This window comes from Zingiber officinale, chromosome 4A, assembly GCF_018446385.1.
Source record: "Zingiber officinale cultivar Zhangliang chromosome 4A, Zo_v1.1, whole genome shotgun sequence".
In the NCBI taxonomy this organism is placed as follows: domain Eukaryota; kingdom Viridiplantae; phylum Streptophyta; class Magnoliopsida; order Zingiberales; family Zingiberaceae; genus Zingiber; species Zingiber officinale.
In genome coordinates, this window is record NC_055992.1 from 161723214 (window position 1) to 161742681 (window position 19468).

The 19468-nt window shown below is 38.7% G+C and overlaps 1 protein-coding gene across 1 annotated transcript; it reads right to left on the reverse strand.

The window, feature by feature from the left end:
• Window positions 1–5037: 5037 nt before the first annotated feature.
• LOC121972067 (protein SCARECROW-like) lies at window positions 5038–8003 on the reverse strand. Its single transcript, XM_042523672.1, has 2 exons — window positions 6168–8003; window positions 5038–5876 (listed from the first exon to the last, which is right to left on the reverse strand). The coding sequence occupies exons 1-2, from the start codon at window positions 7547–7549 to the stop codon at window positions 5387–5389; spliced, it is 1872 nt and encodes a 623-aa protein (XP_042379606.1). The 5' UTR covers window positions 7550–8003; the 3' UTR covers window positions 5038–5386.
• Between the last annotated feature and the right edge of the window lie 11465 nt (window positions 8004–19468).

Here is a 19468-nt window from a genome sequence, read left to right on the forward strand (position 1 = left end):
TGGCATTCCATGCAGGTATATGTTAGTTTTTTTTCGTATCAACCAAGTGTTTCATTTACCTGATAAGTATATACACAAACGATAGACACAAGATGCAAAGGTTGGAGCAATATATGCTTTGGGGGTGCAAAATTTCATTGATGATCCAGATAGAGTTTTGATGTCAAGGCACTCAAGGTTATCCTATAAAGCTTCAGTATTAATTGATAATGCATCTTTAACTGATGAGAGGACAAACTTTTTGGATGAACAATTGGATTGTATTTACAGTAAAACTCAAGAGATGAATATTAGTAGAACGTGTGACAATAGAGGTCAAAGGAAGAAATCTATGGATGAGTCTCCTAATATTATTGATCCTTCTTTAGTAAGATCAAAGGGATGGGGGAAGAGATTGAAATCATCAAAGTAGATGTTAATCTCAAAGTCCTAGTTATGTCGTAGATGTGGGCATTGAGGTGTGTTACATGACAAGCGCAATTGCCCAATTTTACAGCAAGGGTATGTGTCAATTAGTTCTCCATTTGCATGATAATTTTTTTAAATCAATTACTTTTATTAAATTATGTAAATATGACGATATGTTGATTGTTAGATCAACTTTGGATAATCATCTTAATAGCGATGACGACACATATGAGGAAGAATTGGCATCAATAGTAGGCGAGGACTATCAAAGTTTAATTTAAAATTAGTGGTTGATTGATTAAGATATTTAAAATAATAATTATCTTTATTATTGTAGGTTATATCAATATGCATTAACAAATAATTCAATGGGGTAATATTAAATAAAGTCTAAAGCTTGGTCAATACAAGAAAATCTTTGTTGATGGTTTTTTTTTTCACTCTTATTAATTATGTCTATTCAGTGGCCTTGATTTAGTATCATTTTTCGATGGTAGAAATAAATTGGTTAAAGTAGTCCATGAAAATATTGTTAAGCTCTTCCTTGGGGTTGCAAGCAGGTGAATGAGCAATCTAGGAATGAGGAGTTGGGTCCTCTAAATCTCAATGCATTTGATCTGATAATTCTCTTAGAGGGGTTGAATCTAGCAGCATTATTTGATCAAAGGCAGGTAGACATCATTCTACAGTTGGTTAGTCAATGATTTTTTTTTACAAGGATTAAATATTTGACATTATTTAGCTTATGTTTTTCATCTTGCTTGAGTTGGTGATGCAGAAACAGAAATTAGTGGTTGATTGATTGAGGTGTAGTACCTAAATTTGAAGCTGCAACACCTAAAGGTGGAGAAGATGATGACGTCCCAGACCTAGAACTTGGAGAGACATTTGAACCAGTTTCATACGTTTCCACATTTGAGCAGGCTATTGTGAACTCTTTAATTATTTCTGTATATGTTTAAACAAGCTTCATACATTTCACATTTGAGTAGGCTATTGTGAAGTCTTTAAGCATTTTTGTATCGATTTAAACAAGTTCCAAACATTTTACATTTAAGCAGGTTGTTGTGAACTCTCATTTTTGTATCTATTATGAACTCTCATTTCTGTATCTGTTGTAACTCAACGAGTGATATATAGGTTAACTATTGAACATGATGGGTGTGTATTTGGACTATTATTTTTCTCTGTTTTATTTCGAATATATAAGATTGTTTCGAAGTTTAATTTTCAATATTCAGCTTTCATTCAATCAGGTAAGTTAATAGCAAACAATGAAAGAGAAGTAAGGTTAATCATTTTATCTTGTTCTCCTCAAACTGCATGCATGTGATTTTGTTCAATACTTTTTGATCCATGAAAAATGCTCATTGTATGCTTCTCAACTCGAGTTCCAAAATTTAATCCGAGAGGTTCTTTTTGGTGATATCAGGTCTGTGTCTCAAGTATATGACCCTCGTAGCATATTGGTCATAAAGGAGAGTTGCAATGCTATTCCAGAATCCGAGAACATAGCTGATGAACCCTATGAGATTCCAACTGAAAAGCCTGAAAGCTGCAATACAATTTTAATCTAAAGACATGAGTTGGATGGATATGGTTCATGAGGAGTTTGATCATATTTAGTTTTATTTCTTGTTTAGCTGAGGTAATAATCTAATGGGTGAGTTTAGCAAGGTTGGTGAGCTTTTAAATGATTGTTTGTTCATAACGTGAAATTGATATTGAGAACTGGGCTTCGCTGTGTTAGTGCACTTGTAATACCTTCTTGCATTTTGCAAAATCCACAACTTAATCACATTATTTGTAATAACATAGATACAACAATTTAGATTAAATCATCATTTTAATTTCGATACAACACTTTCAACCATTCAAAATAAAATCAGTATTTGAAATTCAACTTATATAACAACTTGAAAAACATATTTAATCATTATCATCACTGATCATAAGAGAATCTAACTGATGCTTTATCTCTTTCAATGTATCTTTCAACTTAATAATTTTTTCAATTTTTGAAAGTTTTCTCTAAATTTGAACTTGATCTTGAACTTGAAGTTACACATGATATTTCATTTCGACTTGAAGTTGGTGCAGATTTTTTATCTGAGTATGCCTCAAAAGTTTTTTCTGCCTCCTCTCTACTTTTGAAAGATTTGTATATAACGCCCTTAAAGCCAATTACATTATCAGAATTGCTTCTACCCACGTTTCATAAATTCTTGGTTCACCTCCAATAAATACAATATATGTTTTCCCCTACATTTAAAACAACATTTAGAATCTTATATAAAAAAATATTAAAACTTAAATGGAATGATTTACCATGGATTGTATATAAAGAGTCAAAGTTTTGCAAGTTTCCTTTAAATTGTAAAACCAAAAGAATATAAGTTATCAAAGAAAAGGACATTGAAATCCAAATGTTTGTGCCCATTTTATAGAAAATATAGTCCATCACAAAACTCATCAACTGAGTGCATATATTACCCATTAAACAAATAAATTTATTATGTGCATATGAGACATATCAACTTTAGAGGAATTTCATAAATAACTAATTGACATAATATTGATACAACCAATAGACAAAACCATAATCTTTCCCACATTATACAATTGAATTTCCAACATCTCAATTCCTATAATTGGAATAGTTGCATGGTGTTAGTTTCAATTTAACATTTCTCTATTATTAACTAAATTTCATTTATAACACTTCATTTTTGAAAGATAAAAATAAATAAATAAATAGCTTATAAATTATAAATATTGCAACTCTAATATGTTTTAGCTAATCAAATTAAAGAACTATATTGTGACCAATTTATTAATGGTTAAATTATACACAATAAAAAAGACTAGTGCTCATAGAAATAGAAATGAGAATGACTATAACTAACATGATTTTTATAGAATACTTTAAGCCCGGATGTGAAAAAAGAGAAAAACTATGAAAAATGAAAAGTGGAAGAGAGACCCAGTAAAGATGAGTCTCCCTATATGGATTAATAACACATTAGCTTAAATCTATATGTGCTTTGACATTGCCCCCTTAGGAATAAAATTATCAACGATGAGATTAGGGATCAAGCTACCAAATATCCTTGTGCTTTGCATTGTTAGAATTAAGAAAGATAATCAGCTTTTCAGACATGCTTCAATAGTTGGTTATAAGGTTTTCATAAATACATAGGAAAAACACAAATTTGGCACAATAAATTATATTTAAAAAACATTTTTTTTTAAAACAAGTCAAGCATTCAAGAAAATAGAGATAAAATTATTTAGCCTTATAGAAACAAGAGAAAACTTATGAACAATGGGAAGTAGAAGAGAGGTCCAACAAAGGCAAGGAGTCTCATAGAGAAGGGAATTGCGGTGACTAGAGGTCGGCAATGAGAATAATGGGGCGGCGAGGGGTGCGATTTGAAAGCTTCGTGGCCACGCGAGGATGTGAGAACGAGGAGCACTGGAGGGGCGAGTACGGCGTCACGATGGCGAAATAGGATTGCCCTAGCTTCTCTTCGGAGGTTTGACGAGAGATACGGTGAGGGGTGCGAGGATCTTCAACCCTTCTCGGCCCCGCGAGGATCTGCGCCGAACGGGAAAGGACAATGAGGATCTGGAAGCTTTGCAGCCACACAAGGAGCAAGGAACACCGGAGGGGCGAGGACGACATCACAGCGACTAAAGGGTGCCTCAGCGAAATAGGGTTTCTGTGACAAGAGGAAAGCAAATTAAACATGTTATGTGATAAAATGCAAAAGCTAAAAGAAATCACGTCCCACGTGCCAGCAATGCAATCACACACAGACGCAATTTTTAAGTCCCGCAGTATAATAGTGCTCTCTCTCTCTCTCTCTCTCTCTCTCTCTCTCTCTCTCTCTCTCTCTCTATCTATATATATATATATATATATATATATATATATATATATATATATATATATATAATCGCTTTATAATAAATATAAACTATAAACTAGGTTCAAAAAGTGCTAAATGAACCGAACTCAAACTTTGGTCAGCTCGAGCTCAAGAAAATTAAAAAGGCTCAGCTTGAGCTTGAACAAGTTTCTAAATTTGAGCTCGAGCTCGACTCGACCATTTAATCATGGGCTCGAACTCGACTCAAAAGCAGTGAATTTAAATTAAAAATTAGTGTGCACAATAATCTTATGAAACACTCTAGCCACAAATACCTCCTCAACTCATTACTTAACTTTAAAATATTAATTATTTTAATTATTAAAATATTAAATTAACCGAACTCGAACAAACTCGAGAAACCTTCGAACTAGTATTAAATGAACTTAAGATCGATTTGAATATTAAATGAGTCACTTAAGCTCAACGATCAAACTTCGACCGAACCACTCATGAACAACTTGACTCGCTTACACAGTTACACCCCCTACATTCAACCGTGCACACCTGAATTTTTAACTTTTATGATCATCTCATCTTTAATCTTTATTTTAACGGTCGTATATCGCATTCGCCCTCACAATAACTTGAGAACCACTCAAGACACGCCGTATCAGTCCCTTTCATCTTCGTCGTCACACCATCTACGTGTTGCACGATAACGGATCGGATGCAAGTAGGGAGCGACTCGTTCCCATTAAGACTAACCCTAAAATATCAAAATCTCATTCATGATCCACATGGTACATGGGAAGAAGATGAAGAGGAATGAGAGCACGCATTCCAATAAGAACTAGACACATGGCAGGCTCAGAGGCTGCTACCCTTTTCCCATCTTGGTCAGCCACAAGAAAACGACGTCTCATTCGGAAGAAATGAATAAAGCGCTGCCGGTCGCTACTCCTGGCCCAGGCCCAGCTCGGTCCACGCGCTCGTGCCGGCGGCGGCGCTTCCGTTGAAATTTTTGGGGGAGAATTTTAAAGGAGAAGAAGAAAATGACGTTGATAGTGTGTTCTCTCAGACTACACGATGGCCGTTTCTGGTGATTAACTAGTTCCTACGAGGCCGGCGGCGGTGGCTGGCGGAAGCGGGTAATGGCGGTGGTGGGGGGCGAGCGGCCTCCAGGCGGAGGCGGTGAGCAAGCAGAGGTCCTTCCAGCCCAGCTTCAGCGTGCCGTTCTCCTCCACCAGGGTGTACCCGTCGGAGGGGAACATGCCGAGGAGGAGGGTGGCCTGCGCCGCGGCGCTGCCGGCGAGGGAGACCCCGTGGAACCCCGACTGCCGCAGCTTCTCCCGCCAGTTCCCGAACCTGACCTCGCCGGAGCGCGCCGGGCCGCCGACGGCCAGCACGTTGCGGATCTCCCGCGACAGCAGCTGTTGCTCCACCACGTGCCGCTCCGGGCTGTCCTCGCCGTAGCTGGCGCCGAGGGAGTCGAACAGGGCGGAGTAGTAGTGGATCGCCTCCACGAACCGCGCCAGGAACGAACCCGCCTGGCTCAGGTCCTGCTCCACCATCGTCACCACCTTCGGCGACAACCTGCAACGGTGAAATCCGCTATGCGGTAAACGGCGTTGCTTGGGAGAAGAAGCTGTTCTATCAAAAGACACCCCCCAGAGTTTAAATCGATTCCCAAACGCCCCAAAAGTTTTATTAATATCAAAACTACCCTCCAATATCTTCTTTAAAGAAAATTATAATTTTTCTTAGCAGTAGTAAAATAAAAAATATTAAGGAGAGTTGTAGAATTAGCAAAATATTAGAGAATAATTTTAAAAAAACTACCCTGTTCTTGAGATCGATGCATTGAAGGAAAGAGTGAGGAATTACCGCTGGAGAAGCCAGAGCGTGTTGTTGTCGGAGCCGGAGACGTCGTAGAGGGAGTGGCGGAGCCAGTGGACTGCGACGGCCTCGCGGTGGGATGACACGCCGAGGCGGGCGGGGTCGAGGTTGCCGATCTTCTCGGCTACGGGGACGAACTCGAAGGGGAGGCCGAGGGTGTCGGCGAAGTCGGAGAGGCGCTTGCCGGTGGCCTCGAGGGCGTCGAGGGAGGCGCCAACGCCGGTAAGGCGCACCTGCGGCGGGCCGCCGGGGCGGGAGGCGAGGATGTGGAAGAGGCCCGGCCACTGCAGGCCCTGCATAATGTCGAAGTCGATGATGTGGACGCGGTCCTCGCGCTCGAACGCCTCTTGGATGGCTTGGTTGGCGGTGAAGTGGGAAAACTTGACGAAGGGGCTGATACCGTTGAAAACCTGGAAGGCGGAGGCGAGGAGGCGGTGACGGTGCGGCGGCGCAGCCGACGCCGGGAGCGGCGCGTAGAGGCCGAGGCACGAGCTGACGAGGCGGGCGGACATGGCTTCGGAGAAGTAGGCGGCCACGCGCTGCGCCGACGTGCCGTAGGGCGTGGAGAGTTCGGATATTTCCAGCAGGAGGTGGTGGGCGTCGTCGAGGTTGTCACCGGCTACCGCCTCGGCGCACTGGAGGAGCAGCGTCAACAGGTGGAGCCCCTCCGCGTCCGGATTCCTCTGCTGCAGCAGCTCCTTCCTCTGCTCTTTGCCGGCGGCTGCCTCGTCGGAGGAGGCAGAGGCCGAACTCCGCTGAGGCTGAGACTGCAGCAGCGGCCGTGGAGGAGGTAGCTGTGGCCGTTTCGTCGGCGGCGGCGGCGGTACTTCCGGAATGACTGACCCCCTGTTCTCTCTCCGCCGCTTGTCGGAGCGTTCAGGCGGGGGTCCTCCAGCGTGAAGCGCCGTCGTCGGCTCAGAGGCGAGCGAGCGGAGCCGGAACTCAAGGAGCGCGGCCAAAGCAGGGTTACACGGGCGGACAATCTCACGTACGCTGCTCACGATCTGCGGAATGGAGACCTCGCCGCCAGCAGCGGAGCTACTAATTATCTCACGAACAATGCCATCGACCCAATCGGCGCCCGCCACCGCGGCGGCGGCGTCATCAACGACGACGAAAGGAGCATCCTCGGAGGCGCCGGCTGCAGCTTCCGGCTCGAACAGAGGCAGGCCTGAGAAGACACAAAGAGGAAGAGAAGAAGCGGACGGAGCCGGCAAAAGCGGCGCACCGCCACCACTCCCCGCCGACAAATCGACAGGGGGATGGAACAAAAGCGAAGGCGGCGGGCTGGGGGCGGCGCGGCGGGAGGAGGACGAGGAGGAGGAGTGGGTCGGGAAGTTGAGCTCGGAGGCGAGGCGCTTCCTCACCATGGCCCCTTACAACGGCAGCAGAAAGCGCGGAAGGGAATTGGGGAGGAAGAAAGAGCAGCGGGCGTTATTAATAACAAGGAAGGAGGAGGCCATGCCCATGCAGAAGCAGCAAGGAACAAGGAGAAGCGTGGGGGCGGAGGAGGCGACAAGGAGAGGCGCAGCGGCAGGCGCGGGGAGAAAGGAACAAGGAGAAGAGCACGAAGAACATTAACACGACCCGCAAAGCTCGAGGGCGAGGGGAATGCGTTCATGGGCGAATTGCTACAAGAAGATAACGGCGGAGTGGGGTTTGGACACGGCTGCCGTGTCGGATTTGATTTCTATACCCTCTTTCTCTCTCCTCCCCTCTCTCAACTCCAACACCCTCTTTCTCTCTCCTCCACAGCGAGGCAGGTCGTCAGCAGCAGCAGGAGGCAGGCAGCGCGATGCAGCAACAGGACGCTACGAGACATGGATTGTGAGTAGAGATTTCGAGGAAAATGGGGGACTTTTTGATGGATTTGGGGAAGTGATTAGGTCATCGGATTAGTGGAGTAGATTTAGGGGAGGGGGCCTTTTTGCTTTTTTGACTTGGAAGAGAAATTTCTATTTCTATTTTATCTACTATAAAATGATAAGTATAATAATGGTATTAGTATCTATTCTCTTTTTATTAAATTTATTAATTATTTTTTTAATATTAGAATTAGGACGGAGAAAATAAAATTCGATCCGAACCTGATTCATCAACTAATAGGATATGAGAATAAGTTGTTGGAATGCATGATCTTGCTTGAGTCTAGGATGGTAAAGCCAAAGTGTCTTCCATCAAGTAGTTGAGATGAGTAGCTCATGCTAGATCGTGTGGTGAGGGATGCCTATCTGTCCTCAATTAACACAGCCATGGAACATGACTTGATTGGGACAATAGTTAATTGATGCTCTTTGGGAGATTAAGTGTGTTATCATTAGAAAGAAAGGGGTATGTTCTGAATGGAGTCGTGGCGTGGCCTCTTTTCAGAAACATAGGAGTTTAGGGAAGGGAACTATGAATGCTTCCTATTGCAATGTTTTTCACCTATTGGGTTGCACTTTAGGGCTTCTTTTTCAAACCTTTTTATGCTAGGGAGGGTTCTTTGGGCTCATCAAAGCTTTTCACATGAAATAGATCGAATGCTTGCTTTCATACGATATATGGCATACCAGCTTTTGCGTCTTTAGTATCCTCTCACACTATAGCCACAAAGAAACACACCTCCACTCACAAGCTCGAACGAACGGTAAACCACTCGGCGGATAAATAAGAACATTCGTATCCCGTAGAGATGATTTTGAAGATCGACATCTAAATGTGTGTAAGTTATGTATCGAATTTACGGGGTAGGTAAATCAAGAGGGAAGACCATCGTCTTTTATGTTGCTTGATTTTTTTGTTTGTGTTACATGAAAGGAGAGGAGAAATAAAAACAGAGTTAGAGTTGAGTCGATGGACGCTGAGGAGATGACGTTCACGTTGACTGGATATAGACTGAAGATGACGTAGGCCTCCGACGAACTAAGCCTATAACCACAAATCGTTGGTACCGAGCCGGGAAGAGGTTTCCCAGCGATGGCTCTTCGATGCTCAAGTCAGTTACCGGTGGCAAGCGAATGAAGTGGAGTAGAGAACAGAGCAGCAACGTAACTATAACTACAGTGGGAATGAGCATACCTCCGTCGAAGTCTGAGGGTCCTTCTCCCGAGAGGTGTGTGCACGCTTCCCAAGGCATGCACGCTTCTCAGAACATACCTGGAAATGATGTGTCAGAAAACCGTATCTGACATCATACTTTAACAGCCCAAGCATATCCCTGCCATGACAGTGGAAGCTTCCATCGTACGATTCTCTGTCTGTATGTCGTCTGTCGGCGACACTGGTCCCTAGGAAGATATTCCCAAGTGCTCCTTTTGTCTGTTACTCAGCCAAGCGAGAGAGTTGCTCGGCCAGTCCGTTGTCCATAGGGGTGGGCATAATTCGGTTTAAACCGGAAAAACTGCCCGAATCGAAAATTTTCAATTTTTTTTGCTCAGTTTTTTTGATGTTTTGGCCGATTCCGGTTTAAGTTTTTTAAAATTCGGTTATTCGGTTCGGTTTCCAATTTTGACTCCCAAAAAGCCGAATCAACCATATTATACTTAAAACATTATTTTTATAGGCATTTGATTATACAGGTGGATTAATTTCTAATTATTTATAATATAATAACATAATCAAATTATATATTTATATTTACTTATTGTTACCGGATAACAAAATTTTAGTATTACTTTAAATTCATAATTATTTTAATAAATTGATTTTTTTTCTTTCTCTAAACTAATATTTGTAGTAGCACAAAATCAATTTAATTTATTGTATAAACCGTATATAATCGACCGTATAAACCGGACCATATTACAATAAAAATCGAACTGAACCGTAATAAAATGATTTGATTTTGGATCAAAAATCTTTAAAACCGAAACCGAAAAAATAAAACCGTAGTAGGGTAAAATCGGACCAAACCGACCGATGCCTACCCCTAGTTGTCCAAGTGATAACGTGGTCGGGCCGAGCGTCCGCTCAGCCAATGGTCTGCTGTCCGGCTCCGTCCTGTCGAGCGAGGGAACCCTGCCTACTTGGTCGGGGATGCATCCACCATTTAATCGAGCGAAACTGTCGCTCGACCCTCGTCCTTTCATTGAGCTTTTTGAGCGTCGAAAACTCGATATTTGGTTGCGCTGTCGAAATATCGGATCGGTTACTTTTCATGTCGATCGAGATGATGATTCACCCGATCGAACGAGTGTCCAGGATGTTGATCACTTGACTCTCCACGTGACAATGATCACCTACAAGACGACCCCACTCTTATCACGGAATCAATATTAATAATCCATCAATGAAAAAAATGAATTGGTGCCACCTATTCATTCATGTCTCCTGATTGTCTGTTGAATCCATTAGATAAAATCACTACGAGGGATAGGCGTTGACTTGGTATCAAAAAGTTCATTGAAAGTAAAAAAAAAAATACAAAACAGTGACCAAAAAGGTACAAATATGTAGTCAAATCATTACATAAACAAAGCGAAGAGCTACGATTTGTTTATATTGAATGTTGATTCTTTAGGTTTGACGATTTACGAGTTGGTGGGTTGACTTTAACGAGGGGATATAAAAAAAATTACAACACGAGTTAATGGGATTGTTGCGCTCGAGGGATAAAATAAATGCGTGAGTGATTTATTTTTTTGAAAAATTATTATTTGTTTTTTCTTTAGTAGTTGATATTTGTAAATGACAATTAAAATATTGTAGACTGATTCAAACTATTAGTGTTTATTATATCAACACCTGCACATTTATAGACTACTTAGTGTAAATTTGGACCTTCAGACGGACTTTTAAAATCTGAATTTATACTCAGTCGTCTATTAGTATGTAGTACATAATTATTTCCTTAATCTACAGCCACGATTGTTTTGTTAGGACGTCTAAAATTGATCCAAGCGTCCCAATTGAAATATACAGTTTTTTATTTTGTTTTTTTAGCTCCGGAGTTAAGCTAATTAAATTTTATCTTTAGGTTAAGAGTTGAATTATAGTATTCAAATTAAAAAAAAATTATATACTTACGAGGTATATAATATTTAGGGTGTTTAGGGTTAAGGATTCGATAAATTGTCTAAAAATTCCCAACCACCATTGAAACTTTGCCCTAACATATTTGTTTGCATCAGCTCCCAAATGAATATCAATTTACCCATTGTCATCAGTTTTAATTAAACCCCACTAAACTATTTTTTTCTCTCACAATTCTCAACGTCGACTTCTACCCTAAACTATCGATAACCACACCATCAAATTTAGTCGATAATCACGCCATCAAATTTAGTCGACCTTGAAGGCCAAAATCCCTCTTTTTTAAAATATAAAATGTCCAAAATAAAATATAATTCCTCCTAAATTGAACATCATTTAAATTATTACATGCATAAAGTAAATTATTGCATACAGATGAAGGTAGAGATGAATTTTTTTCACGAGTTCTGAGCCCCATGGAGAAACCCAAAATGGGGCCAAATTTGAAAAAAAAAAAAAAAATCAGGTTAGAATTCGGGTTCAGGAAATTTTTTTGGATTAGGGTTCAAGTTCGGGGAATTTTTTCAAACTCAGATTTGGGTTCAGGAAATTTTTTGGATTAGGGTTCAAGTTCGGGAATTTTTTTTTAGATTCAGATTTGGGTTGGGACAAGTATGGGGATGCTATCCCCATCTCCAAACTTGTCCCGATGCTATGAGGACGGGGACAGAGAATGAGATAGGAATGAGGATGCAAATAGGAAATGAGATTCCCCAATATCTTTGTTCTCGGTATGAAGAGCGGGGATAGAAATTTAATTCCCGTAGGGATAGGATAGGGATTTTTTGATTAGATGGAAGCAGGAATGGAGATGACAAAAATGTCCCCGTCCCACCCTATTGCTATCTCTAGATGAGAAAGAGATTAAAAAAATTAAATTTTAACTGTATCATGATCCCATGTCGAATGTCATCCATGCTTACTCATATAAGGATTTAGATATCATGCACATGTTATGTACATATCATGTATACCTAATTTTTTTTTCCATTTGAATAGCTTTTGTGTTTAATATTATAATTTAATTTCTAAATTTTAAAAATAAAAATTTAAAAATATTAAAAATATTAAAAAATTCACTGTGTGCGCGGCAATCAGGGGCGTCGTCCAAGCTAAAATCGTCGTATATATATATATATATATATATATATATATATATATATATATATATATATATATATATATATATATATATATATATATATATATATATATATCGGTAAATTAGAGAAAAATCTCCAATCATAATGTCAACTTTGCATACATTCCCCATATCCAAAAAAAACTTTGTTTCCACTCCCTACATGCAAAGTATTATTTATTTCAACTCCCTCATGCAAATATTGTTCCATAAATTGTCCCTCAGATTTTTTTAGGTACAAAAAGTCTAAAATTGAATACAAAAAGTCCAAAAACGAGTATAATTCTTCTTAAAGTCAGCACTTTATATTAAAATTGAGTATACTTTCTATTAAAATTGCCCCTCTTATTTTTTAGATATAAAAAGTCTAAAAACAAGTATAATTCTTGTTAAATTCAGCACTTTACACTAAAATCCAGTACTCTATACTAGGATCGAGTATATTTTCTATTGAAATTAACCCTTATATTTTTCGATATAAATAATCTAAAAAAGAATATAATTCCTATTAAATTCAACACATTAAACTAAAATCGAATATATTTTGAGATGAAAAAAAAATCATACTCAATTTGATAGAAAATATACTAGATTCTAAGTTAATATACTCAATTTAAGAGGATTTATACTGATTTTTAGACTTTTTGTACCTAAAAATATCATGGACAATTAGGTAAAGATGTTTCAAAGATTTTCATGGATAAAGACTGCATGTAAAAATTTATTTGTCAATAGAGACTGCATACCAAATTATCTTATATATATACACAAATTTATATTTATTTAATTGTTTAAAGTGATTTATTTAAAGTCTCTGAGCTTTTTGTCTCTTTCTTCAGATATATTATTATTAGTTAATATATATATATATATTACACATTATTATTAATAGTTGATATTGAGTGTGCAGCAGTGCAGTGCAGTGTAGGCAGTGAGGAGCAGCGGCGCAGGGGGTGCAGGCGTGCAGCTTTACGGTGGGCAACGAATGCTGAATGCATCGTGTCGTGTCATGTGGGAGAAAGTAGATTGTCTTTTTTAGACATTGCATGAGCCACATCATGTCCCCCTCACGCATGCTTCGTAGCCTAGTTCTATATTCAATTAAATTTATAAACGTAAATGTTTAGCTCATAATTCTAACCCATAAAACTGCAATATTATTATAATAACCTGTGGAACTATTGAACTCTTAAATAATAAAATGATAAAAAAAGGAAGGTAGATAAGAATGTGAGTGACAAATTACTGTGCCCTTGCCTTTGTATTAATTTAGATGAGCTCATACGTCTCCTTCGCCTTGTTTGTTCATATTTGTCCCTCGAATCTATTTATCACTCCATTAACTCATCTCATCGAACTATGCAACTTCAATTTATTACTTGCAATGCAGGCCCTACCAGCAACCTACTTCCAAAATCAATCAACTCATCCAACTCATCTTAATTATAGCAATCAATGCATGGCCTCTTATCTACAGTGAGATGAACCATGGATCGAGCAGACTCTTGGGCTGCTTTGGAGGCACCGAGGAAGATGAGAGAAGGGAGTACATTCCCAATCCCAACATTCCCAGAACTCAACGTGTTGTCTCGTAGCACTTCGCTGCTGCAGTGCAGGGTAAATTTCACCCTACCTGTACAGGCACTACCCCAACCTCTCACAATGAGATGGTGGGACCCACTACTTAAGTGTGGGCCCCATCATCTCATTGTGAGAGATTGGGACAGTGCCTGTACAGGTAGGATCGAATTAACCTGCAGTGCACAGCTCTTTGACACGCTTCTCAATCACTTCCGACTTGACACTGCGCTTCAATCTAATCAGCTGAAAGGCGAGGCAGTGCAGGTGCAGCAGCAGCATCTTCTAAGAATCCAAGGCATTGCGTCAAACTGATGGTGGGAGTGGGTTAAGCAGCAGCCTTGGACTCAAGAGACTCACACTTTCGAATTTCTAATTTATCAGGAGATAATGACAAGTATATAAGGGCTGGGTGTTTTCCACCCTCCTATTTTCTATTTATCTAATTCTATCACTTGGTAAGAAAATGAAAAGGCTCACAGGTCCTGCTGTCCCTGATTCTCTAATCAGAGTCCAAGCTTCAGGCATGCATTGAATGTCTACACTTTTTGACATCTCACCTTTTTCAGACTTCTGCTCAATGAGACTGGTAAGGAGTCAAATCCGAGGGAGGAGAAGGTAAAATCATTAAACCAGTACTTTCCCAATGCGACTCTTCTTCTTCACCGAGAGAATCCAACAGGCAAACAAAGAGACTGGTGAGAAGGAACAACATCGAGTATGTCCTTGCACCAGCTAGATCTCCACCGTGGCTGTACATGGAATAGTTTCTACGAGCTAGTTCGACTCACCATCATGTCTTGATGATGTCGATCGAACATAAAGGACTTGTCTCCTGTTTACTGCTTGTGATGACTGCATTATTGCAGAACGAGAGAAGCAGAGCATAGAAATGGAATTTTGACCTCTTCTTCTCTACCTTTCCAAAGATTTCTGCATGAGACATCAGCATACGGTTTCCTTTCTCTCTGTCTCTTCGTGTTACCTGCTTTACTGTGAGATTAACGTAGAGATCACAAGTATGTCCGCACACCTATAACTTTTAACTAGAGCTTCTCTAGAGTACCCAATAACCTCCACTGCAACTTATGTAGCCAGAATTTTGCCTCCCTTACGTCCAATATTCCTGCAGCTTTTAACCACATAGAGCTAACGATCAGAAATTCCAAGTCTTAGTCCTCACCATGCGAAAGCATATTGAATACCATCTAAAAAGTTCTAAAATAATTTACTTGGCACTTGAATCATAATTGAGCTTTTGGGGGATGAGTACCATGGCCACGTGACTCTAAACATTAGTTCGGTTAATAAGTATTCATACTTGTGTCAGATAGTGAATACTTGTATCCCCTAATTGATCATGTGTAAGAACTTGTAAAAATAACAGCACGGGGTGATATCTGAATCCATCCATACCTTTGGAAAGATCAGGCTGTGGCCCCCGGTTGAATCAACAAGCAGTACGACCGCAAGAAAATTCCATGAAGAGGCTCAAAAGTTAATACTGCTAAATAACAGGTAGAACAGGATGGGGATCACAAGTACTAGGTGAAAATATAGACGTCAGACTTCATGTATGTAATGGCAGATGCGAGACAATGGACAAGAGACGAATATAAATTTTTTCGGAGAACTGATCTGATCTAAACAGCGATACACAGTAGAAGAAGTTGAATAATTCTCTACTCAGCAACGCAAATTTGTTATCGCCCATACAACAATGATATGTTTGGACCATTTGATGGTATCTAAAAAATACAAATTATTAGTAACAAAATGAAGTACTGTGTAATACATAATCTCAAGGACAATGGCCAAATTAGACTATGTTTAACCTTGAACTTGTTCCTTGAGTTTATTTATTAAAAATCTTATTTAGATTTTACCTTACCATTTAACTAGAACCATTTGTATCTTTATAATTTGGTTGAAACATTTTATCTTAAAATTTTATGAATCCTAATTAATGGGTTTAAATTAAAAGAGCTTTTTAAGTAAGATATTTAAAACTTACATATTTGGAGAGTTTTAAAAATAGATGATTCGTATGGTTTTTATAACATTAATGCTTTAAATGCAAAAACTAATTAATATTTTAAAATTTAAATTTTACAATTGTGAACAAAATAATATGGGCTGTTAATGGACATGATTCCCCAAGCCTTTATAGCACGAAGAATGCCTCAAGGATTCGAAACATGACTCTTACATGATAAGGAAGAATTTCATATATAGGCCTACAGAATATCACCAATATCTTTGTTTTCATACATTGAGACTCACCCCATAGTACTGCTTGGAATTAAGTTTGTATTGCTACACATATTTACTTATGCAATATAATAGCATCTAAAATAGATACATGAGAAGTGAAACCGATATGCAATACAGAGATATCTGGAAGAGGAGACTAAGGAAGCACTTGATCATACTGTCAAAACCTTGTTAACATTAATGCTTTAGCTGGATAAATTATCAAGGTTACTGCAAAAATGATACCTAAATCAGAACTTCTAATGCTGAATTTTGGAACATGTCATGAAGCTCCAGTCCTTTTTTTCCCCTCCATACTGAAATTTAGCTTTCCTAAGCTCTCTAATTATATAATAGTAGTGGAAAAAGTGAGTCTGTATTGGTTGAATCTATTAAGGTTTACACATTGAATTACTTCATATGTTTGGTTTTCACAAATTGCAGAATATGTATAATTCTTATGAAAACGGCAACATTCAAAAATGTGGAAACGTCACATTAGCGGCCTTTACAACAAACCCACGTCATATAGAGAGAGGTTCAATAAGAGCACAGATGGTAAGTACATGGCAGAATGTCTGGCAGTGATAAAATTCCTGGGATTCGACCCTTGTTCAATCCAAAATACTGCATTCGAGGATTGATGAAGCATGGACAAACTCTAGGCTTGCTGCATTGAGAAGTTAACTATCACTGTATTTATTATTGGAACCATCATGTTATGCTACAAGAACATCTACTCCATGTCCTCATAGGGGTGTCCAGTTGATCAGAGGGTGGCAGATTTATTATAATGGGGCAGATCAATTCTTGACGGCCGCATGCTCTCGGAAAAAAAAATCTCCTCTCACCCCCTAATCATTTGGCAGTCGGTTATAATTTGATCCCGTGATTTACCTATCTCCCTTCACATATCCTGGGAACGAACTATGAAGGACACCTGGATAAAAATAATCATCTTTTACTATCATAAAAGAACATCTACTCTATCCTCACGTCTTACTCTGATGCTGAAAAACAAGAATATAATGAAAAATTGAAGATTGACAGCCTTAAGCAATTATTCTCTATCTACAACAAACTCCCAGCTAAGTTTCCAATAGGATTTAGTGATTTTTTTTTTTACTTGGGAAATACTTTTCCAATTGTAGCTTAGATGGAAATATTTAAGGACAGAAAGAAACAAATGGAAAAGTGTCTAACTTTTTGTTAGTTTTGATACACCCAAATATCGGTGGGAATGGAGGGATAGAAAGTTCTCTAGGTGACGAAAGGCTAGATAGATTGCTTCCTTTGAAGAAATTGCACCAAAAAACTTCTTCTTACAAATCTTCCTCTCCATTCTCGTCACCGGCCACCACAAGCATCTACCATATCAATGATCACACTACTCAAGGATGTGGTGTAGTGGTAAAGCACTTAGGGGAATAATAAAAACGACTAGAGTTCAAATCTCAATCCTAAGGGCATCTCTAATGGTTAAACTTTTTTATAGTTCCCAATATGTCACATCACAAGTATGAAAACCTTTTAAGGCATCTCCTTAAACCTCTCAATGAGTTTTTTTGTAATTTTCAATATGTCACATCATGTCATATCACAAGTATAAACACTTATTATTATCTCCATAATGAAAAAACCTCCATACAATTTTTTTTGTGTGTCCTACATTATAAATCATATATTTTTATTTATTATTTTGTCATTTAATATATCTATATAATTTTCATTTAATATTTTAATTAATTAATGATTTTAATTTATTTATAATTTTTAATTAATTAATTAATTAATGATTTTAATTTAATTATAGTCATTTCTATATTTTTTAAACTTATCTCAAATATATTTATTTTCAAAAAAATATCATTTTAATTATTATTAACTATTTATGAAATAAAATATTATAATTAAATGTTTATCAAATAATTTATTTTTAATTATTTGGAAAGGGTCAATCATGCACATTAATTACTGACTCCACTTTAAAAGGAAAAAGCAGGTTTGGAAACTCAAACATACTCTTGAATTAAAAACCCCAAACCTCACCTACATAGTCATAAAAGCTTTTTTAGTAAGGGTTTTAAATTTTATAAATCTTTTACAAAACTTGCATTGAAGATGCTCTAATAATGACAAATATTTTATAGAGGTTGATAGTGTGCATAAGCTCCGTGTAAGTAAATCGGAGAATACTATCTACTAGACGGGATCATCTGGTCTCGTCTCCCTGGTCTGCTAAACAAGTGGGGACCATTTAATCCCTCCAATTACTGTAATGGATCATGACCGGGTTGTTAGCTAGAGCCCTAGAGCCAATCATTTGATGATTGTATTTTGGACTTATTGTATCATATTCTATATAAATAAAGACATTTGGATTTTGGTTATTATACTTACTTGTAATGGTGCCAAATAAATTAAGTATAATAATGTCCTTGAGTAGACGGTTCTCACCTATATCAATCGGTTAGTTGAACCGATAGTGAGATGATATAGGGAATACTACTCTTAATCATTCCTAGTCGAGTATTAACATTCAGGGACAATGTTAATGCAATAAGACTAGCATGTAGGTCAACTCGATGACTTGATCTCACAAGTCATGGATATAGAGATATCAAGTTGACACATGGGTATACATTAGAGAATGTATACTGAATGACCCGCCATGAGAAAGTATCATGGATCGTTATATGAGTGTCATATATTTTCTCATGTGGCTATTAGTATGACTACTAGTCCTTAGACCTGAAGTCACCAGATCCCTACATAAGGAGTTATGTACTTTGTTTCATCAAACGTCACCCGTAATCGGGTGGACTATAAAGGCGATTCTGGGTATATAACAAATTATGCAGAGGGATGTGAGTGATGTAGATGGGATCTATCCTCCTATATGACGGGAGAGACATCGGTATTCTTGATAGAGTGAGACCACGAAGTGCATGGCCATGCCCAAATGAGTCAATATAGGATATTGAGCTCATTTGATTTAGTGAGTCTACTTGGAGTTCAAGATTTAGATTGGTCAGAGGATGACACGGTCTATGCCTCACATTGATCAATCTAGATGTCTAGGATAGAAGGACACTTGTCATATTTTGTGAGGAGTCACAATTAGTAGTCACAAGGTGATGTCGGATCTCGACATTCTTGTAACTTGGGTAGTAATGATGTGTTGCTAGATACCGCTCATTACTTATGCTCCTAAATGGGTTTAGGGCATTGCCAACGTTACAAGAACCTATAGGGTCACACACTAAGGACAATTAGATGGAGATTAGGTTCATATGATGAACCA